Below are 24,976 nucleotides of genomic sequence, written 5' to 3'. Positions count from 1 at the left end.
CCACCTCATAATTCGCATTTTTAAGGTACACATGGCGGCCGTTTTAGGTTAGGTTACTACCTACATGTTTATTGACATCGCTTCAAGAATCCTACGTCGATATCACGTTAACTTAAACTGAAAACTAAAACTATGTTACTACGTTAAAAAACTTTTGGACTTACCAAAACAGACAATGACGTTTTTCTCGACAAATATTAACAACAATACCACACAACTAACAGCATGTCTTTACTGTAACTGAAGCATACTCACAACCAACGATGGTAGGGCTCGAGCGTCAGAGTTCGGAAATAATGGACTGGTCCATCTCTCCCGGTGGTCCGTTTCTCCCGGACTTACCTTAATAACTGCGAATGGACCAACACCTAAGTTCTTAAAATCATCATCATTCTGTAGAAATGTATTTTTCCCTTGATAAATATCAAAGTCTAATATTAATCCTTTGGGAATAGCGCAGACAAAATATTTTCTGAAATAGGTTTACCTCGAACAAATTGTTTCATGTTACACACGCCCATAAAAAGTATCATTTGTTTGTATAAAAGTATCACTAATTTTCGAAACCAAATTCAGATTTTACGGATTTTATATCAGATGTCACTATTTGCGTCCATTCGAAGCCATGTTAGAGTTGCTTCCTAAAACAGAATAGATTTATTTTCACGTTCAGAGCGACTGTGAAAGCCTTTCTGAAGAGGCCTATTAGGCTGAAATACGTATAAGCGGATACACAGACGCACAATACGTGAAATCAAATCTTAACTGTCTTTTCCTTTTTATTCCGATTTACTCTGTACGAGTACTAGAAACCAATTCGCTAAGGATTTTTGCTTAGTTAAGGAGATATGTTGTAGAATGCAAATTTTAGATTCCCCATGTCTCTAATAACACCTTTATCAACTTGCAATTCTTAGAAGGCACAGATTAAAGCAAAAATCTGAATTTGGTTTCGAAAATTAGTTTACGGATTTTATATCAGATGTCGCTATTTGCGTCCATTCGAAGCCATGTTAGAGTTGCTTCAGACAGAATAGATTTATTTTCACGTTCAGAGCGACTGTGAAAGCCGTTCTGAAGAGGCCTATTAGGCCGAAATATGTATAAGCAGATACACAGACACACTATACGTGAAATCAAATCTTAACTGTCTTTTCCTTTTTAATTTATTGACGTTTCATACATAATAATACATAATATTTTATATATGCCTAAGGACCTGACGTCTATAAAAATGGACATCCCTGTTTTAGATAAAAAACAATCTCAAAATGGTTTGCTAAGACAACTACATCTTCATCATCACTTACCATCAATTGTTTTTCTACAACTGCCCGACATGTTTGTCACCTGCGATTAACAGGTTGACTAAGTTAAAATGTGTTCTCAGTAATACAGCGCGCGGTTGTCAGGTTCACTAGTATGTACACTACGATGGACCGAAGGACTAGGCGCTGTAAATTTAGTTCTTGCCAAAGAAATTTATAATAGGTAAATGTTCTTTTAATTGGACATCAGGTCTCAGGAGGATATAGCAAAGAATAGGAAAAAAAATGAATTTTCCATTTTTTTTCAAAAGTTATTTAATAAAAAATTTAGCGTATCTTTTGAAGTCTCCACATTGCGAAATTATCATTTCTTATAATATTTTGAAATGATTAAAGTGAAAATAAAGATCATATACGATTTACTGAATGCAATCAGTACTCCTTAAAAACTTCAAAATATCAATCGTATAATATAAGGTTAAGGCGGATTCTTATATATTTCCAACAACTTGTTTACGATCTTGCGATTCCGTATTGCACAGATATCATGTATATGTAAATCGTCAGAAAATATTGGTAGTTGCTCTCGACTAATTAAAAAAAAAAGTGTATTTTTACGAAATTTTGTGTAAATATTTGGTATCTTCGTGACCACGATAAATATGTTCTATGTTCCCAATAATATCCCAAAAAACCAAAAATCTCATAGTTCCCAAAAACTATCATTTTACCGTCCGTTTATTTGTTAGAGCATGATTAAAGCATCCTAGAATGATAGGGTTAGGTAGTAGTTTTTAGGTTAGTATAATCGTACTCATTTATAAAAAAGATTTTTAACAAATGCCTTTTTTATTTTTTCAGCCATGGAGAAGACCTTATCGTCACACCGTTTGCACAAATTCTTGCCAGTTTACGGAGCGTACGCAACAATTTCCAGTGTCTCACCAATGTGCCCCTTAACAAGTGAGTAGACATTTAGTTTTTTGAACCATGTATTTGTTTTGTGATATTATGAAGGAGAATTGTTGCTCTGCCAGTTTTGTTTGACGATTTTTAACCTTTTGGGAAGGATATTTGAAGCGTCGTCGTGTAAACAGATTATTAGTCATGGTATGCAAATATTAGCAAGTTTGTAGAACTACAAGTTCATGTTTAACGTAGTAAAGAGAAAATTCTACAAACATATATTTATAAATAAATATTTACTTTTGAGAATTTTACGTTTAGACAGATGTATGTGTAATAAAAACTAGCCATTTAAGTGATTATTTCGGTTAGAAATTATTATAACTGATTTTTTAGAATGTTTAAGACAAATTATATTTTCCGAAAAACACGTCAACTTTATAAAAGTATAAAAGTGTTTTATAAAAGTAAATTTATAGTATAAATTGTATTTATAATGAATTTCCGAGACCTATAGATAAGCTGCAACTAAGTAGAGGTCATTGATATACAATGGGTTAGTAATCTATAAATTTCTGACCTACAAAAAGTCGGAAGGCGACGTATTCATTATTTTGCTTTCCCCGATAGCTAGAAATTTAATTTTTAGAAAATCACATTTATTTCATGAATTTAATTCTAGTGTATTAGAAAACAACAACCAATCTGCTATATTGAGGATATATTTTTGTGTATTTTCATCAAAATTTTATCTACATTTATGTTATTAAATATATTAATTTAAATAGGTTAGACCCTAAATATACTTTCTCAACTCTCCAATTAAAAAGTATAGCAATTCCATTAGAGCATAGTGTTAAATCTACTGCTGGTTTATAAATTTGGTGTGGGATAGAAATCAGAGTTTCTTCTCCAGTATTAAGAATTACTAATTTGGTACTATAATATGCTGTAATAAAAGATTTTTCTAGACTTTCCATTCCCTCGCAGCTATTTTTAAATTTGTTTTAGTAAATATAGAATATATAATAATTTGAGAATTTTTTCTAATATTGCTTTAGTAGACACACACATTATCTAATTAATTATCCTAAAATAAGGTTTAGTTTTGCTAACAGCATATGATATTTTTAGTATTATGGCGGGGCCCGCAAATCCATCCTTATAAAGGATGATTCATTTAGAGGTACTGTTTTCAACAAGAAAAAACAATGAAAAAAATAAAAATATCAAATCCCCACCAAAAAAGTACCTCTAAATGAATCACCCTTTATTATATTCCTAATAGAATGTATATTCTATAGAAAAATTATATTCCTTTTTAAGTTTCGCGCAAAACAGCTAAAGAAATATTTTTCTCCAACAGAAATTTTTCTATGCTTATAGATCTATATTAGTATTGGTGTACATCTATTTTAAGTGATTCTAACAAATTTTGATTTTAAAATTTTGAGAATTAAAAGTATTTTTGTTAAATATTTTTAGTAATGTGTAACATAAAATCCATCATTTCTTGATTTATATTTTGTGTTCTTTTAGACTGGCATCTATATGTTGGTATGTTTGTAAACTGTCCAAATTCTACTGCATTTGATGACCTTGGCATTTCAACAATTTTTTATGTACTTCCGAGTATCCTGATCTATTATTATATAGTATTACATTGGTTACTTATATGACCATATCTAACATTTATTACATTGAACGACTCGTGGAATATATATTTTTACATCATATATATATATATATATATATATATATATATATATATATATATATATATATATATATATATATATATATATACCATGCGGTCCATATGTATGGAATAAATTCATTTTTGGCGTTATTATGTACTATCTGAAAAAAACCTGAAATAGGTCGATTTTTATTCTTAAATTGACAATTTACAGTATGAAAATATTATCCCCTTCCAGCACCCCCTTTGAATTATAAGCACCCCCTCGAAAATCAAAGTAAAGCAGAACGTGCTTTAAAAATCATGACACTTAATATTTTAAGTTAAAAAACAATCAAACTGCCTTGACGCTTGGCTGTTATAGAGGACTTCCGTACTCGTTTTTCTTAGTTAGACGTTTTAGCACTTTTTAGAAAAGTCAACCTTCTATATCTAACATCATATTATACCTTTGTCTTCCCAACCTATTTACTGAATATACTGTTCTTCAAGTTTGGCTCTCTTCAATAGCTTCCAATGATTAATTTGATATTATTTCTTTATACAGTTTACAACTAGAGTATATGGATCCACTATTGCACACCTTTCTAAGATAATCTGCAGCATGCCTTTGCTAGCTTGTGATATAAGGCAATGGTGCTTTAATTGCCGCATATTTCTTTGGGCTTCTTTTTGTGGACTGAGAGTCCAGTTATTCGGCCACTTACATTATTGCCATATGCTTTGGCAGTTTCTGTCTAATATTCTTCTTGTAATAACACTTTACTCGATCCACCTGCCAAGATCTATTCTGCTGTTCCCTCATCCATACCTAATGATTTACGCTCTTTTAGCTTTGTGAGTGCTGCTTCCACTTCTGGTATTCTAATTGTTGGCCATAAATCAATGCCATCTGCTGTAATTTTGGTGGTTGTTATTTTATGATCAGCCATGAGAATTTCGTAACATGATCTCCATCTCTGAGTTATTTGTGTTTTATTTGTTAGAATTTCTCCCTTTTCTATTCTTAGAATATCATGATTTCGCTTATTTTAAGGAACTTGATAACTCTTCCGTTTCTATAAAAAATGATTGCCATCCAAAAGCAAATTTTCACAAACCAAAATACATTAAAAATCTAATTTGACATTATAGAGGTAATTTGTTTTAATAACCCCACTTTTATTACAAGCTATCTATATAATCTTAACCTAAATATTTAAGTTGGTTAAGAAAGTTGGGGAGAGGAAAGTAACGAACACCAACATATCAAAAAAGAAAACAGCATGGTTTAGAGAGGAAGTGAAGACAAAATGTGAAGAAAAGAAGAAAGCCTTTTTACAATAAAGAACACAACAAACACAACAGGCATACAACCACTATAAACAAATCAGAAATAAAACGAATACTTTGGTTAGACAAATAAAAAAGGAACACTGGCAGAGTTTCTCAAAACAGATGGAACACGATTTCAACGGAACACAAAAAGAAATATGGAGAATGGTCAGAGGACAAATAAAAGAGATGAACGAACTAATAAAATTGAAACACATTCAGAAGGAAACATGGGTAGACTACTTTCGACCACTATTTGCTAAAGCTGACGATGATGAACCGCCAACACCAGAGGTAACGACAAACGAAGAAATAAATATTGAGGAGGAACGGGTAAAAGAAGGATTAAGGAAATTAAAAAATAGAAAATCACCAGGAGAGGACAGAACTCCTAAAGTACGGAAGATCAGATCTGACCAAACAACTATTAAAACTAATCCAAAAAATAATAGAACAAAACAGAATTCCTCAAGAATGGAGATCAAGCATCCTAATACCTCTCTTCAAAAAGGGAGAAAAATCGGAGCCGGAAAATTACAGAGGAAATAATTTATTAAACACAACACTAAAATTAACAACCAAAGTGATAACAAATAAATTATAACACTAGTAGAAGAAGAACAAGGTTTTAGGTCAGGAAGATCATGCCCCGACGCTATATTTATAATAAGGCAAGTGCAAGAGAAATCATTAGAATAAAACAAACCAGCATATGGTTTCGTGGACCTTACAAAGGCATTTGACCGGGTCGAATTAAAAGACGTTACCACCACTTACAAACCTGATATTATTAGTTTCATCAAAATTAACCGGCTGCGGTGGTATAGAGAGAATGAATGAGATGGAGCCGCCAAAACATATTTATAACCAAAAAATAGATGGAGTGAGAAGGAGAGGCAGACCAGATCACGATTTAAGGATCAGGTGGAGAAAGACTTGATAATGTTGGGAGTACGAAACTGGAAAGACAAGACGAAGAATAGGAGAGAATGGAGACTTATCCTTGAGCAGGCCAAGACCCACCATGGGCTGTGGAGCCAATGATGATGATGATGATCCACTTACTGTATGCAAGAGAGATACCTCTAGGAATAATCAAAAAGATAGAAAATATCTACCAAAACAACACAATAAAAGTAAAAGAAGAAGAAGAACTAACCGACCCTATTGAAGCTGCCAATGGGATAAGACAGGGAGATTCCCTGAGTCCTCTATTATTCAACCTGATTATGGACGAAATAATAAAAAAAGTAAGAACTAAAAAAGGATACGAAATGGAAGAAAAACAACTTAAAATAATCTGCTATGCAGACGACGCAATACTACTCTCTCAAAGTAAAGATAATTTACAACGTATGCTGCACCACTTTAATATAACCGCCAGAAAATTTAACATGTTAATTTCACCAAAAAAGACAAAATGCATGGTTACAACAGCAAATTTACTAAGATGTAAATTGGAGCTGGAAGGTCAGATAATAAAACAAGTGATAGAGTTTAAATATCTAGGCATCACATTATCTAGCTACGGAAAGCTTGAAACCGAAGTGGAAGATCAAGTGAACAGAGCAAACAGAGCCGCATGCTGCCTAAATGAAACAATATGGAGAAATAAAAACATCGGGAAAGAAACGAAAGGCAGAATTTACAAAACAGTCATCAGACCAATAATGACATACGTGGCAGAAACAAGACTTGACACAGAGAGGACAAAAATGATGTTAGAAATAGCAGAGATGAAAACACTAGAAAAATTGATGGTAAGACACTATGGGACAGAGCTAAAAGTACAGATATACGACGTAGATGCAAGGTGGAGAACATCAAGAACTGGGTAAGAAGAGTACGATCATATAAGCCGAATGACAACAAATAGAATAGTAAAGACGGCAAGAGACGGTTCCCCAATAGGAAGCCGATCAGTAGGAAGACCACGAAAACGATGGAAAGACAACTTACTGGAGGCACATTGAAAAGCAGATAGAGTCATGTCTATATAAAAAGAAGAAGAAGAAGATATATATATATATATATATATATATATATATATATATATATATATATATATATATATATATATATATATATATAATACAATTTTTTATTGATTATAGTACTTTAATTACTTATAGCAGTGCATATTAGAAATGTATTCAAGATAAACAAATAATTTAAAAAATGTTTTGTCCAGACAGACGTTTTAATTAATAGAGGGTATTAACCTTTAGTCTATACAGGATAAGTGGTAGAAATTTACTTTTGCATGTTATAACAATTTTTTGTAGTTAGTTAGAAAGTAACTTTATTTGTTGAATTAATACCTCGAGAATATAAATAATTAAAATAAAAACCGTTATTAGTTTTAATTAAACATGAGGGTAGACTGCATACTATTAATTTTAAAGAGAAATCGTCAGTCACCAATTTTGATAAATTCCTATCAGTTCTACTTTCACTCTTTTCCAACGTAATCGTTATGTATATTGGCACTTGGTCATTGCACTATTGTAGTTTGTATTTTTTTATAAACTATTTTATTAATATATTTTATATAATAATATATGCTGTGTGACATTAAAAATGCAATATCTATCAGGAAATGATTATCAAAATACAAATTAAACAGTTTTAATTTAACTAACACAAGAAAATAATGTGTTTAATTTGTATTTTTGCTAGTTTATTCTTTCCGTAATATTTCATTGAGTAAAGCTTCTTTATCTTCTTAGACTCATTTGTAACTATCTGATGACCTTAAACTATATGTGAACTCATCAGAAAGCGATACATTAGTTCAATCTATGTCAGTTAAATTGCAAGATAATGTGATTTTTCGGATTCTCTTGCAAAATCGAGTCAAGCAGTGTGGTGTGGTACGAATAGAAATGGGCGAGGGATGATCTTTTTAATGATAAGTTAAAGCTTATTGATTCGTTGAAGAACTGTCCACGAACAGACATAAATAGTCTAAAAACTGAAAATATTATCGCATATATTCCCTTCTACGGCTTGATCTTGGCCTTTAGTATTGTTTGGTTTTTTAAAATTTTGAATAGCTCTTGAACCCTACAGGTACTGTTTACTTCAGGCGAGCATAGGATTGGGGTTTGTTCCAAAAGCGTAGATGTCAACAAGGGTAGCATTCATACCAAACCATGGCAAAACCGGACAGTTGTTAGCAAAGTCCCTTGGACCAATAAGTCGAATGTCTTTCATACTGAAGATGAAAAAATGATCGACAAACATATTAGGGATGAAATACTGGCTGAAATACCGATACACAGATGAGGATTATCAACAAAATCAGCACTTTTTATCTAGTACAGAGGGTAGAGTACATTCTAGAAAAAAGGAGGTTATGTTTGGGGCCTTTACCGATGTGAAGAGAGCGATCAGCAGTACACCATTTGAAATAATCATGAAAGCAATTCGTCTTAAAGAAATAGACGAAGTATAGGTAATGCCCTTAGGGAGGAGTATTATCATCTCTGCTGTGGCATCTGGTTATGTTTGGGTTGATTGGGATACTTAACAGAAAAGACCTTTAAGTGTTGGACTAGGTTGATGACTTTTTTATACTAGTACAAGGCAAATTTAACATAACACTCAGACCTAAAATACAACAGTCCCTGAATGGAGTATCAATATGGCCAAGAGAGTTAGGTTCTCTCCACAAGTTCTTAAAATTCCAAAATACTAATCGTTAAGAATAAGGAAATCAGATAGAACAGGACCATTAAGTCTTATTGTGATTACTCCAAAGGTGGAGGGATAGGTATAATATCCCGGAATTGCAATATATTCGAGATTTACCTGGCAGCAACGCCTAGCACAAATAATCAGAAGAGCGGTGATAGGGACTTAAACCAGACGTGATGTATTGTATATACAACGTGGTAGTTAAACTTAGAATCACATATGCATTTCTGGTATAGTAGCGAAAGGTGCAATAAAGAAATACAATGCTGAAGGTAAACAAGATTTAAACACTTGCTTGCCTCAAAATAATAGGGGTCATGAGAAGCAATTTAACTATAGCAATAGAAACTCTATTGGACCTTCCTCCCTGACATATCAGATTCGGTTAGATGGGGCCTTTCAACTGAGAATCACATATGGGATATTAAAACAGACCTTATGGTCCCCAGATATAAAATCAAGATACCTGTTTAGGTGAAGATAATCACAATAGCGGCATGGAATGACCATAGAAGACATACAAAATTTGATTGCCACAATCAGACAGCATTGAAACCTCTAGCCAATCCAAAGATTACATCCAAATTGGTGTCGGAATGTCGCGAAGTACTTAAAACTTGTTTATGTGTTAGATCCAATGAACTTGTCAAGAGGATCAGCAACAAAATACTTCAGTCCAGAACCGATTCGGGGTGTGACAAAAAGCAAAATAGGAAACCGAATAAAAGGCTCGGAAAGAGATTCAGGAAAAACACAAATAATACTGGGAACAAATTCCCATACAAATTCATGAAAAGAGTTCCATAACTTAGATCTGTGAAAGGGAGCTTCAGAACTGCGCAGAATGAACAGAAAACACACCAAAAGCATAACAGGCTTACAAACTGGACATGCGCCAGTAAAAGGACATCTGAATAAGGTGGGACTATTCAACGAAGATATCAGCTGCAGATTATGCAACAAAGAGACTGAGACAGTTAGATATATTTTTTATGTGACGTCGAGGCACTGCATGGTAGAAAACAAGCAATATACTATAGAGACTGCAGACCAATTAAATTAAGTGTTGTAAAAGAATACGAATAAGCCTAAAGGTTGCAGTGTCACCGGAGAATGCGTTCAGACGGTTTCCAAGTTCACTGTTAACAGAACAATTAAAATATTTAAATATCAAGTTTATTGCTAAATCAGAGGTAAATTTATGGTAAAAACATAAATTTAAATTCGAAGTAGCATAATTAATGGCAAAAAAATTCACACAATTTAGAAATTATATTTATATGAAGATTTCTCTAAATATTCGTATGCCACGTAACAACTTTTAACTTTTAATCACAAAAATTTAAACGACTGAAGATACCTATATAGAGCCGCAATAGAAGGGTACTAACCGGAAAAGCTATGGATTTGAAACGGGAAGCCACTGCATTTGGTATAAATATAAATGAAAGGAAAACAAAATATATGGAATGTACCAAATCGAATCGACCTGAGAATCTGAAGGTTGACAACCATACCTACGAATATGCCATCATCTTTCCCTACCGAGGCTCAATAATAAATGACAGCAACAACTTCAGTCAAGAAATGCCAGCACGGATTCTTATCGGTAATAAGTGCTTTTATGCATACAAAGAGTTAACAAAAAGTAAGTTACTGAATCGTAAGTCTAAGCTTACAATCTACAAAACAGTAATTAGACCAGTGGTCACACACGGATATAAAACGTGGACCCTTCTGGATCACTGATGAAAATCAATTGAGAATATTTGACCGCAAAATATTAAGAAAAATATTTTGACCAGCGATGGTTCCTGGAGAATAAAAACAATCTATTAGCTGGATGAATTAATGCAGAGTGCAGATATCGTTGTATTTGTAAAGTTAGAAAGACTAAACTAGCTTGGCCACTTAGAAAGAAAGCTGTAATAAAGACGTACAAGTAATCCAGAGATGAAAACTCCAAGCAAATAGTACAAGAGGAAGGAGCCGTAAAAGTGTGTAGACGATGTTAAAGAAGATCTTAAAATCATAAACATCAGACAGTGGCGAAGGAAAGTACCTGATAGAACAGAATGAAAGAACGTTGTTAAGTAGGCCAAGACCCACCGAGGGTTGTAGCGCCATTAAAACAAGAACAACAATTTCTTATCAATATTAGGTATAGCTTGTTAGTTGTTGTTTTACTATCCGTATTCTTTTCATACACTGTGTGTCAGCCAAATGGAATAAATTAACTAATAAATAAATAAGGGAGTATTTGAAAAAACGGTCGAACACATCGATTAGTATTTATAGTTGCGGATTTTTTCCATAAAAACTTTTTATACGGGGTGTGGCAGTTAACAGTGGCCAAAACTAACTTGCTTATTTTAAATAGAACACCCTGTATATTAATTAATTTTTAGATTCCTTAGGTCACTTTAGACATTTTTTGAATACAATATCCTTACCTATCTTTGACTGTTTCGGAAATATTAAGTAAAATGCAAAAATTCACATTTAGAAAATAATACAAATCTAAACAATAATGTCAATGTAGGAGATGTTCAAAATGCTTCCCACGATCGTCTTGGCAACACCCTAATCGTAAATAGAAATTTCTTCTAACGTTACTCAACATCTCAGATGTGATCGATCTAATCGCAAGCGTTATTCGTCTTCGTAAGTCAGCTAAGTCAGTGGGTTTAGTTTTGTAGACAATGCTTTTCACATATCCCCATAAGAAAAAGTCTAATTGTGTCAAATCGGGGGTCCGTGGTGGCCATTCCATCGATCCTCGCCTCCCTATCCATCGATTTTAAATATTTGGTTGAGGTACTGCCGGACATGGATTTGGTAGTGGGGTGGTGCTCCATATTGTTGAAACCATATGAAATTCGCTGGAACTTGTGGGTTTTCTGAATCAGGATAAAAGTTGGCCAACGTTGGCACTACATTATTTTGGAGCAATGCTAAATAATTGTCGCCATTCAAATTGCCATCTATAAAAAAGGGACCTATGATCTGATCTTCAATAATTCCTGCCCACACGTTAACCTTCTCAGGGTATTGAGTATTGCCTTCTCTGATCCAGTGAGGATTTTCCCTGGACCAATAGCAGAAATTTTCCCTTTTAAACTATTTGCAATATTAATAATTAATAATGCTTATCCTAAAAATTATTATGATTCGTATCAATTGTTGAGCAGTGTATTTCCGATTTTTGAATTTAAATAAAATGAAAACTATTGTCTAAATCAAAAGCTTTATCTAATACTCATTCCAGCGTTTAAAATAATACCGAAATCTTTGATAAATATTTTTATGCCATTGTACTATAACCTCAATCAAAATTTAAGGTTAGATATGACGTTAATTAAAGCTGAAAATTGCTTTTAACTTTGCTTGTTTTACTCATTCCCATTATGTTTCAATTTGTTTCAGTTTTTTTTTTAAAATAAGGTCTGCAAACTTCATAAATTAATACATAAATCGCTTAAGGCGTTTGGAAAATGCTTTCTTGAATAATGTATAAGATTATCATAAAAGTTGGCGTGTCTGTTTTTTTTTATTCAGAATATGCGACGTAATTTCAGAAGTTTAAGATAATTATAAATTTTTATAATTTTTTATTGAAAAATAACATCACATAATTTTAAACATAAACTTGATTTTTTTAACTTAAGTATAAAAGGAAAAAATACTTTACAAAAATATATGATCAAATAGGGAAGTATATTGATATCAGTAATAAAGAAGGTCCAAAATAGAGGTTGTTACAAAATATTATGGAAGAGAAAATATCAGACAAACGCAGTCAAGGACGAAGAAAGACTTCATGGTAAAACAACTTGCAAGATTGGTATGACATTGACACAAGCATGCTATTTAGGGTGGCTGTGAATAAAATTAAGATAGCTATGATGGTAACCAACGTTCTGAAAGGACATGGTACATGAAGAAAAAAAATAAAATAAAATCAATAACAAGTGTAAAATATACATACAGACAGTAATAAACATAAATGTGAATATTTACTAAAAACATACAGACAATAATAAGCATAAATGTGAATATTTACTTAAGAACATTTGACAAACAAATTACAAAACGGCTTCAAGATTAAGAAAAGATCGATATATAAAAACCTATTAAATCAAAGACACACCAAGCATTCCTCTAACATCAAATCCGGTAATAAACAGAAAAACAACTGGCCCTGAAAAAATTATATCTGAAATATTAAATTATAGCAGTTATGAATTATATAGGCGTTTAACAAAATTGATTGCAGATGATCGTGGACGATCAGGAGATATATGCGAAATGTGATACTGGAGGATCAAACTTAGCATTACGTAGAAAACACCGCATCGCAACGTAGAACATTAGGGGGCTGCTAGAGACAGGTAAACTACATATCAGAAAATGAACTGATTAAGGAGAAGGTAGATATTTGTGCGATATCTGAGACTCACTAGGAATGCCAAGGTCATTGGTAGGTCACTTACTAAAGATTTTGCCTCTCAGGAACTAATAAATCATGATAATAATATTAATTCAATAATATTAAGGGCAAAATATATGAATATCTTCCAGTAAATTATCGCATAACTAAAATAACCAAAAATGCTTAACCAGCCAACATGCACTATACAGATATTTATTCCAACATCCGAAGCATGCAAGATAATATATAGTAGAAATCTTTAGCATTCCTAAGAAAGAACCAGTGATATTAATGGGAGATTGGAATTCAAAATTAGAAAAACCCAAATATATGACCATTTGAAAGAAACGATAGGTGAGTCTTGTTTGGCGAGTAAAATGACAGAGGTGAACGACTCCTTTAGTTCACCATCGATACGGATCTTAGTATAATGCATCAAATTTTTAAGCATCATCCACGAAGATTATCAACATGGAATTCACCTGCAGCACGATACAAAAACCAAATAGATCATATTCTTTTCATTAAATCATAAAAGAGCTCATTAAGCAATGTGCAGACAAAACCAACTGCAAACTGTGGTTCCGACCACAAAATATTACAAGCAGAATTCCGCATTAACACCTTGACTGCGGCGGTTAAGTACTTAATATACTAGTTCTTGCGTCACATGCCCCCTATGGCATGTGTGTACACATGCCCTCTAGTACACAGAAGTAAAACTTTTGCATATATTACATACAGAAAACTATTATAGAAGTATTAATCTACTTTCCTTTCAAACAGGACATGCCGCCAACATCCGGTGTAGCACACCGGACAGCTAAACAAATTTTCTCTGGGAGGTAAATGGATAAAATTAAAGGTTTTAATAAAAACAAAATACTCTGTAATAAAATAAACAGAACAAACGCATTGTAAAATTTATTGGTAATTTCTGCTTCTTCTTATTAATTATGTGCCTTATCAAAACAAGGTAAACAGTATCCAGGTTGACCAGGGCAATCGGAACAAAAAGTTATAATCCTACGAACTTTTTTATCCACTTCACGGTAACTTAAAAGATTTTAATGCTTGACGACAGCCTCTACATGACTTTCGTCGTTTCCTTCCAGGTCCTTCAGGTTTGGTAAAAGTATGCATCCTTTTTTTGGAAGTGGTTTTTCTTCAGGTGATTGTATTAAATTATAAGCTAACTGACGTCTAAATTCTGTAATGCCCACTTTTGTTTCAGAGCACATATTGAATATAATTAAACTATTAACAATAACTGTTTCGAGTATCATCTCAAATTCTACTTTCCTAAAAAAAAATTATTAAGAAAGAGATATTAAAATTATAACTTATTTTTTTCTTACCGGTACCTAGCACTGCATGGAAAGATGACATCTGGTCAGAATAGTCTACGCCTTTCTTTGCAGAGTTGAAATCAATTATACATTTCGGGTTCACAATATCCTCTTTATGCCTACTCTGTTTTCCTGTTGGAATCAACTGTTTAGTATGGGCTGGAACACTTGAAATTATTAACACAGGTCTTTTATCCATCCACTTAATAATTCTTAGTCTATCTTTCTTTTTTCTAATCTTCTTGGACTGGTTAAAAATAGGTGGTATTCCTTTTCTGTTTCCTCTTAAAGTCCCACAGTACATCATATATTCTGCTAACAATCGTTTAACGAGAGGTATTGCTGAATAAAAGTTACCAGCAAATAATATTTTGCCAGCTTTATCTGTGATACACTGAAGTAATTTTAGAACAACTGCTTCAGAGTGTGCTACAATAACTGGTTATTGTTTATTTTTTCCTGTGTAAATACTTACATTGAAAGTATAGCCTTCAGGAGAACAGAGTTTTGTATAGTTTCACTCCATATTTATGAGTCTTGTTGGGGATTTACTGACGAAAATGGAGTCTCTCTCTGAAAGGTACCATAGATTCATCTATAACGAGAATGTTGCCAGGCTCTATTATTCTTTGAAAATTTTAAATCAACTTCGTAACGAAATTTTCTATTTTGCATAATCTATTAGTGGTATAAGATGTCTCATTATTTTCAAAATGAAGAAGTTTCAATAAAAGCAAAAAGCGGTCTCGAGTTAAAACTTTTGCGATAAATTTATTATAAAATATATCATCTTTAGAGCAATATAAATTTAAATGTGATACCTGAGTGAGACCGATTACAGTTATTACCCCTATGAAGGCTCTTATTTCAGTTTTGTTTATGGCTGTCCATAAATTTAACCTGGATTTTCTTGAGTGGCGCATACTTAATTGTTGAACAGCATAAATGTTGGTTTCATTAATAATAATATCCAATATTTCATCAGTTACGAAATGACTAAAAACGTCTATTGGTTTCTGTACCGCATGTGATACAATACCAACTAATGTATTCTTTCTTACTACAAAATCGTCACCATCTAAATCTTCTTCTAAATCACACCATTCATCACTATCACTATTCTCAGCACTCTGTTTATTATTATCTGATGGAACTTGCTCATATGGTGTAGTAATAATTTCGTCATCACTATCAGTAGAAGAATTTTAATCGAAAGATGAAGAAGATTTAGAAAAATAACTTTGATCTAGCAAATAATCGTCACTGTCAAAGGGATCTTCGATACTGTTGGCATCAGATGAAGATTGAGTTGCTGTCTGCTCATTCTCCATATCGAGTTCATTATTTTTTATGATCACTGATTGTTTGCTCATTTGCAATTTCTATCACCTTTGGTTTCACTATATCAACCATATATCTTGCCCTTTTCGACATTTTAACAAGTACTGCTCACACTTCAATGAACTACAATAAACTGAAACTGAATATATACAGCGACAAGCACCAACAAGTTGAAATGAATGACAATAACACATGCCTCCCGGGGTCTTTGACGCATAGTAACAATAAATTTTTGGTTATGTGCGGCACGTGTCTCCGGGGGCATATTACCGACATCGGTAGTGAGAATTAAAAATTTGCTATCGATAGCTATTTGTTACACTTAAAACGACGAACAAATACCATTTTTATCGCTACCGCAAGATGCGACGGTTTGACTAATTTTACTACAGCACAGTTGAAAAATTACTCACATGCCCCTAGGGATACGTGACGTAGTCAATTATAAATAAAAGACAAAACGACGCGTGGCTCTTGGAAGTGCCGACTGAATTGAATACTTCTTATAGCGCGTTATTTCTATATTGGGCCAGGGAAATAAACAAAAAAGTATCCTGTTTGTGATACTGAACCGGCCAGGCAGACGACAGTTGTTTTAAGTAGTATTGACCTCTATAATAAAAACCTATAAGTTTCCTGCAGTCGATTTTTAACAAAAATAATATTTAACAAATTAAAGTCATAAAAAGTGAAGCATTTGAAACAAATTTAAGAGTAATAAACTTATAAGTCATATAAAAACCTTCAAAATGGCGTTTTTTAAATATTTTTTATACTTCTTTGTTGCTTAGAAAGCAAAATAAGTCAGAAATTTCAGTTTTTATAAATATTAATAACTCTTGAAAAACTGACTTAAAACCTTCATATTCCACGGAATGTTAGGTCTTGTAGTGCACAAAATATAGTAAAAATTTCAAAGGAATCGGTTAAATTGTTTAAAAGTTATTTTATGTGTTTAATCCAAATACAATTTTGTTGCCGCAATATAAGTCAGAAAATTATGAAGTTACAGTAATTCTAATGGTAGGTTATGAAAGAAGTAGTTTCATTCTACCAAATTAACAAAAAATTAAAAATGATGTTAAAGATTGCAAAATCATTTTTCAAAAACATATCATTTTCTTGCTTATAAATAATTATAATAACTTTTTAACTGTTACCTGCAGGAAAATTATTTTTTTATTATTTTATATAGAATACGATCCTCGCCGTCGCGGCATATATTTACTTGTTGATACCGTTTGTAAAACATTTTTGAAAGTAATTCACAGCAGAATTGTTTAAACTCTTGAATATGAAATTAGTGACACACAATTTGGCTTTAGAAATGGTATGAGTACAAGAGATGCTTTGTTCGGCTTGAATGTGCTGGCTCAGAGATGCATGGACATGAATCAGGACATGTACTTATGTTTTGTATACTTTGAAAAGGCATTTGATTCAACATTTGAAAGGTTCAACATAAAAAGCTTGTAGATATATTAAAAAGCAAAAATATTGACAGTCGTGATATGAAAATTATATCTAATTTATATTGGAATCAAACTGCCAAGGTAAGAGTTGACAACCAGTACACCCAAAATATCAAAATACAGAGAGGAGTCTGCCAGGGTTGCGTGCTGTCCTCACTACTTTTCAATGTCTACAGTGAAGCGGTATTTCAAAAAGCGCTCTCAGACTCAATAGAAGGTATATCTATCAATGGAGAAGTTTTGAATAACTTACGTTTTGCAGACGATACAGTAATAATGACGGATAACAACAATGATTTACAGAACGTAATGCAACGCCTTAATGAACGCTGTCATGAGTACGGACTGAAGATAAATTTAAAAAAAAACTAAATGCATGATCATGACTAAATCTGCACATGCAAATATCCAACTAACTATTGTAGATACTGCAATTGAGAGTGTTAATAACTATAAATACTTAAGAACATGGATAACATCAGATGTAGACTAAACCAAAGAAATTAGGACACGCATTGAAATAGGACGTGCATCATTCATTAAACTTAAAAAGTTTCTTTGTTGTCGCGATATAAGGTTAGAACTACGCCTGAAAATGCTTTGATGTTACGTGTTCTCTACCCACGCTTGGAAGCGTTTACACTAAAACAAGTCCATCTGAATAAGTTGGCCGCCTTTGAATTTTGGTGTTACAGAAGAATATCATGGATTCGAATAATGTCAAACGTGGAAGTAACTAGAAGGATAGGAAATAAGGCGGAAATAATATTATCTATAAAAAGACGAAAACTTGAGTACTTAGGACATGTGATGAGAGGGCAAAAATACGCATTCTTACAACTTATTATGCAAGGCAAAATCCGAGGAAAGCGAAATGTGGGAAGACGAAGAATATCCTGGCTTAAGAACTTAAGGGAATGGTTTGAATGCAGTAGTGCAGAACTTTTTAGAGCGGCAGTCAACAGAGTCCGCATAGCCATGATGATTTCCAACCTTCGATAGAAGATGGAACTTAAAGAAGAAGAAGACCAGTTTGTAGATACCATGAATCATTTTTCAATGAAATGAGTGGATTTAAGAAATTCATTTGGTAAAAGCTTTAATCGTAGGAAGTCACGTTCCTATATTCCCGTAATAGTAAGGCAAGATCGGGCAATTACGAAAGTCACAGAAAAGCAGTAAGAGAGACGTAATGATAGAATTAATTTTTAATAAAATAATTCACTTCTAAACAAATAAAGAAATAACCACGCTGGTGGAATTGTATGATTTTCCAACAGTTGGCAGTTGTTGGAGTATAGTCTACTGTACCACGTTTTTTTAATTTTTGTCATTATGTATATTTCAAAATAAAAAGTAGACGTTTTCTCATTTCGCAAACTGTGTAAAATAAGCGAAGTGATAGAAATCTCACTTCGCAATATGGCATAAACTCCTATAAAATATATCAACATATACACACCATAATATACGTTACTTTGTTTGCATTAGAAATTTCAATTTCTTTAGTATTTGTGTGATACCTTTTTGAATACCAAATCATTTCAAAACAATTGCGAATCTAAAATTCAGAAGTTCACGTGTTTCCTTGAAGATTGTTATGCAAATTTATACAGTATTTTTCTACACAACATAATGTGTTTGCTTTATGTAAACATCATAAATTATGATCTGTCAAAATATAAATCTTAATAACAAAAACTCAATATAACTACCGTTGTCTAAGTATTTTCACTAGCACAAATATACCTAAAAAAATGCGCCAATATTGCCGTCTGTAGTAAACAATCTAGATATATTAAACTCAGGCATGATTTTAATGATGTTTATCATGGTATAATTTCTCATATTTTTACAAATTAGCATCTAAAATAAGTAGGATCAAATAATTTGCATCAATTAAAGAGACATTACGGTCGTAAACGTTATATACAAGATTTTTCACTACATTTTACTACATTTTTCTTGATGTCTATCAGGATTATGTGAAAACAATATGCAATTTATAATATAACAGTATATTTATACGTTTTGTACGGAAAAGTCATCTAGAAATCGAATTTTTCTTTTAAGGTATGTATTAAAAACATATATATATTTAGGGATTCTACAGTATTCACTGCCTTCCCTCGCTCAACCGTTTCCATCTCTCTCTGTTGTTCCATTCTCCATCGTTTAGTCCTCTCTTACTCATGGCGTCGTCTACTTCGTTCCTCCAGGATTTTCGGGGTCGTCCTCTTTTCCTCCTTCCTATGGGGCTCCATTCGGTTATTCTTTTTATCCATCTGCTGTCGCTAGCTCTTCTTACATGTCCATACCACTTTAGTCTTTTTTGTTCTATATATGTTAGTATGTCTGTTTCTATTGATGTTCTTTGCTTTATTTCGTCATTACTTCTCCTATCCATTCTTGTTACTCTGCAGCATCTTCGCAGGCATTCCATCTCTGTTGCTATTATCTTACTGCTGTTTTTCTTGTTTATGATCCAATTTTCGGCCCCATATGTCATAATACTTCGCACTAATGTTTTATAAATCTGCGTTTTTGTCTTCATATTTAGGTGTCTATCCCACGATACTGAGTTAAGTTGTCGGATTGCTGTTCTTGTTTGTCCTAATCTTTGTGTAATTTCTTCCTCTGTTGTTGCCTTTTTCGTGATTATAAACCCCAGGTATTTGAATTTATCCTTTCCCGGACATTAAAAACATTAAAAACATAAATACGGAATTGAGACGCACCATCTGTTTATACGCTACGTATAGCCTTACGGCATACTTCGCGTTTTACACCATACGCTATACAGGCGTGCGGCGTTTATTGAAGACCACCGCCTAAGGTTGGGATATATAATAAACTGTCAAAGTTCTTTTGAATGCAGATGGGATTATAAAAGGTTATAATGCTTCTCATTTAATATTATTATGGAAAAGCAATCGGATACTCTGAGATTATTAAAAGGAAAATCTGCATGATTAGAAGCATATAATGTCGTAATATAAGCTTTCATACATAGAGTTAAAAGTTGCAACAAAAAGTAGATCTAGTGATCGATACTTCACTAGATTTAAAGTGATCTAGTGATTACTAGATTCAAAAACCAAATAGAAGGAAATGGAGGAGACACCTATGAAAAGTTATGAATTAAATGGAGAAAAACTATGAACATTACGAGTAACAAATGAAGTACCAAATCGAAAAATTAGAAGGAATGTAAACTTAACTTGGAATAGATAAAGACCATTAAAAAGTTGGACATTTCGTGATGATTCGGATAACATGATGAGTAATTCTGCAATAACTCCTACTATTTTTTAAATTCTTAAAAAATACATGTAAATAAAAAAAAATAAGAAAAAAGTTGAAATATTTATTTATTTAATATTTAAATTTTTAAACCAAAAGGTGCTGTATAAATAAAATTATCAAAATATTTATTTTATAAATCATTGCCTAGAGATAAAATATAACAATACGAGCCATATCCCTTTATCTATCTACACAAAAAAATGACCTTACATAGTAAGACAATTTTATCGCTCAAGCCTGCTATTCGGAACAGATAAATAAATCTTTAAATAAACTATTATTCTCGTAGGTTTCTCATCGATTTTTTGTCTACAAAATGCTCGATTAGATCCAAATTTTTATTCCCAGTATCCCAGATACTGTAGTTTTCTTGTTTTAATTATCAAATAAATCTCTTTTCGTTTGTTTATCCGTTAAAGTACTTTTTGGTTAGTTATTTTATCCTTTCTGAAGATTCGTAAAATTTTTTGATGCGTCAAATCTTAAATTCTTCTAGTTTATTCTAGTTTATATTTATTTGTTTAGCGTCTATGCCTCTATACCATATAAGACTAAGAAAACATCATTTATTCATCTGTAATTTTAGTTTTAAACTTATGTTTTAACTACAAGGCTTTGCTTGTTCCGTGTTTACAATGGTATTATGACCATGTCTCCTTCCTTCTGTATAGACATGACTCTGTCTGCTTTTCAGCGTGCTTCCAGTAATTTGTTGTTGTATTGGGAACCGTTCCTGTAGTCTTTACTACTCTATTTGTTGTCATTCGGCTTATATGATCGTTCCATTCTACTCTTCTATTTCTTACCCAGGCGTTGATGTTTTCCACATGGCATCTCCATTTCGTCGTATATCTGTACTTCTATCTCTGTCCCATAGTGTCTTTCCATCGATTTTTCTATGGGTTTTCATCTTTGCTGTTTCTCTCATTGGTTTTGTCCTCTCTGTTTCATATCTCGTTTCTGCCTCCTATGTCATTATTGGCCTGATGACTGTTTTCTAAGTTCTGCCTTTCATTTCTTTTCTGATGTTTTTGTTTCTCCATATTGTTTCTTTTAGGCAACCGGCTCTGTTTGCTCTATTCGCTTGATCTTCCACTTCTGTTTCAAGCTTTCCGTAGTTTCTTCGCCACTTGTTCTACTGCAACTAGTTAAAAACTATAAAGTGTAAACACATACCAAAAATAGATCACTTGAAAAAGGCACTATGTCGAAACAGCTTTAGTGATAAGATATTGTAATAAATTTTGTGGGAGTTTTGAAAACAAGGTTTTTATAATCTTTGTGTCATGTTTTCCTATTGTGGGATACTTAGTTGTCTTAGTATTAATTTTCTGATCCCATATTCTTCGAGTAATTTCCTTATGATGTAGTTTACATCGTCCTCATCTTCAGGAATAACAACGATGCCGCCGCAAATAAAATAGTGTAAATTTGCCTGGTCCCAATTCAAACTCAGGAACAGGATTCAAACAGAGGAAATAGAACAATTCTATAATACTTTAAACGAGGTGATCAGAACAACAAAGAGACAACACATTAACATAGTAATTTGCGATCTGAACGCCAAGGTAGGTCAGGATAAAGTTGGAGAAAATGTCGGTGAATATGGCTTAGGTAACAGAAATGAAAGAGGTGACCGTTTAGTTCAGTTTTGTCAAAGTGAAGATTTAATAATAACATACATTCTTTAAATTACCCCCAAGGCGACTGTATACGTGGACGTCACCTCAACACACTCAAGAAAAAGTAATCAGAAACCAAATAGATTACATAATGGTGACAAAAAGATACCGTAATGCCGTGAAATCTACTAAAACTTATCCTGGAGCTGATATCGGTTCGGATTATAATCCAGTAGTATCTGTGATAGAAGCTAGACCAAAGAAAATAAGAAAAACCATCATCCCAGCGTTAGACTTAAGCCAACTAAAAAGTGAACACCTACGACAAACAGTGCAAGAAGAAACAAACACCAGCTTCAGAATAGCAGAAAGTCAAATCCGCAGAACAGACAACATAGATGAAGAACTTAAGTATATAAACACTACAATAAGAACTACGGGAAAGAAACACCTAACCAGATCTGCAAAGAAACACAAGGTATGGATGACACCAGACATAATAGACCTCATGGATGAAAGACGTAAAATGAAGAATAATGCACAAAAACACAGAGAGGGAGATAAGAACATAAAGCAAAGAATAAAGAAGGCCAAAGAATTATGGATTGAAGAACAATGTGTAGAAATGGAAAACTATGAAAAAAATATGACACATTCAATGTACATAAAAAAGTAAAAGAAATTACAGGAACTCAAAGAAGACATCAACTTAGTTTGCTTAAGAACAAAGACGGAAAGGCTATTATATATTTAACAGAAAAAATTAATAGATGGAGTGAATACATAAGAGAATTTTTTGAGGACAACAGAAATAACATTGTTCAGATAAATGGTGAAACGGGACCTGAAATCCTAAAATGTGAAGTAGAAGCGGCACTTAGAAATTCCAAAACTGGAAAGGCAAATGGACCCGATGAGGTTCCTACTGAATTACTAAAGCTCTTGAATGATGACTCAATAGGTGTAATATTGCACTTATTTAACACAATATACAAACTGGTATTATACCTCAAGAGTGGCTGTTGTCTACATTCGTTACACTACCAAAGAAATCCAATGCAAAAGAATGTTCAGAACATCGAACAATATCTTTAATGAGCCATCTACTAAAGATATTTCTAAAAGTCATCCACAACCGAGTTTATCAAAAGTTGGATTCAGATATTAGTGATACATAGATGGGGTTCAGAAAGGGATTAGGTACTCGAGAAGCTCTCTTCGGTTTGAATGTTCTTACATAAAGATGCCTAGACGTTAACCAGGAAGTACATGCATGTTTTATCGATTTTGAACAAGCGTTTGACAGAGTACGCCATGATAAGCTAAGGGACATTCTTGAAAGAAAGGACATATATAATAAAGATCTGCGTATAATTCTCAATCTATATTGGAATCAGAAAGCTAACATCAAAATAGAAAATGAGATATCACAAGAAATAGAAATACGTAGAGGAGTACAACAGGGATGCATTTTGTCACCGCTGCTATTTAATGTTTATAGTGAAAGCATTTGCCAGGAAACCCTTTTGCAAGCAAACGAAGGAATCGTAATCAATGGGGAGGTGGGAAATAATATTGGATACGCAGACGACACTGTACTAGTCGCAAGAACAGTTGAAGAATTACAACGATTACTTACAAATATAAATATTGCCTGTAACAATTATGGCATAAGAATTAATATCAAAAAAACCAAGTATATGGTCTTCAGTAAGAACATGACACAACCAGTACATATTAGTATAAACGGTAAATATAAACATTCAAATTGAAAAAGTATCAAGTTACAAATACTTGGGTACTTCAATAAACGAAACTGGAGACCAAAACAATGAAATAAAAAGAAGTATCGAAATTGCCAGGGCCACTTTCATAAAGATGTGGAAATTCTTCTGTATGTAACAGAGATATAAGCATCCCTCTCCGATTAAGAATGCTAAGGGGCTACGTATTTAACACGCTATTATACGGTGTAAAGGCCTGGACTCTCAACAGAACATAATAAAAAATATTGAAAGTAGATGTGGTGCTACCGTCGAATGCTGAAAATAAGTTGGGTTGAAAGAGTTACAAACTTTGAAGTAATGCGAAGGATAGGAAAAGATCCAGAAATTTTGTCAACGATCAAACGAAGAAAACTCCAATATTTGGGTCACCTGATGAGAGGACATAAATACGCATTACTTCAAAATATAATGCAAGGAAAAAAAAACGGAATCCAGGCCGTAGAAGAATGTCATGGTTGCGTAATTTGAGAAAGTGGTTTGGCTGTACCACTAATGAACTCTTTAGGTCAGCTTTGAACAAGGTCAGGATAGCCTTGATGATTTCCAATCTCCGATAGGAGTGGCGTAAGAAAAAGAAGAATTCAAACTCCCTTTCAGTGCAGCATTGATGTAGATTTTGAAATAGTAACCTGCAGCAAACCTGTCTTAAACCTTTGTTAATAGAAAACATTTATGTACAACTTTTTCGTGTCCTTACATAGCTAAAGAAGCCTTTTTAGAATTATTTATTAGTGTTTACATAAGGTAGTTTTATATTTTGATGTTTCATGGCAAGCCACAA

General features: G+C 32.9%; 1 protein-coding gene across 9 annotated transcripts in view; it reads left to right on the top strand.

Annotated features, from left to right (window-relative positions):
* dnc (phosphodiesterase dunce) overlaps positions 1-24,976 on the top strand; it is a 760,818-nt gene that overhangs the window by 505,717 nt on the left and 230,125 nt on the right. For all 9 annotated transcript variants that reach the window (XM_072526397.1, XM_072526398.1, XM_072526399.1 and 6 more), the window contains one exon: positions 2,130-2,231. In XM_072526397.1, coding sequence (XP_072382498.1) covers positions 2,130-2,231 — 102 coding nt within the window. The remainder of the gene's footprint in view (positions 1-2,129; positions 2,232-24,976) is intronic.

Source organism: Diabrotica undecimpunctata, chromosome 3, assembly GCF_040954645.1.
Source record: "Diabrotica undecimpunctata isolate CICGRU chromosome 3, icDiaUnde3, whole genome shotgun sequence".
NCBI lineage: Eukaryota > Metazoa > Arthropoda > Insecta > Coleoptera > Chrysomelidae > Diabrotica > Diabrotica undecimpunctata.
Note: the sequence above shows the minus strand (reverse complement) of the source record. Positions and strands in the feature narration are given on the sequence as shown.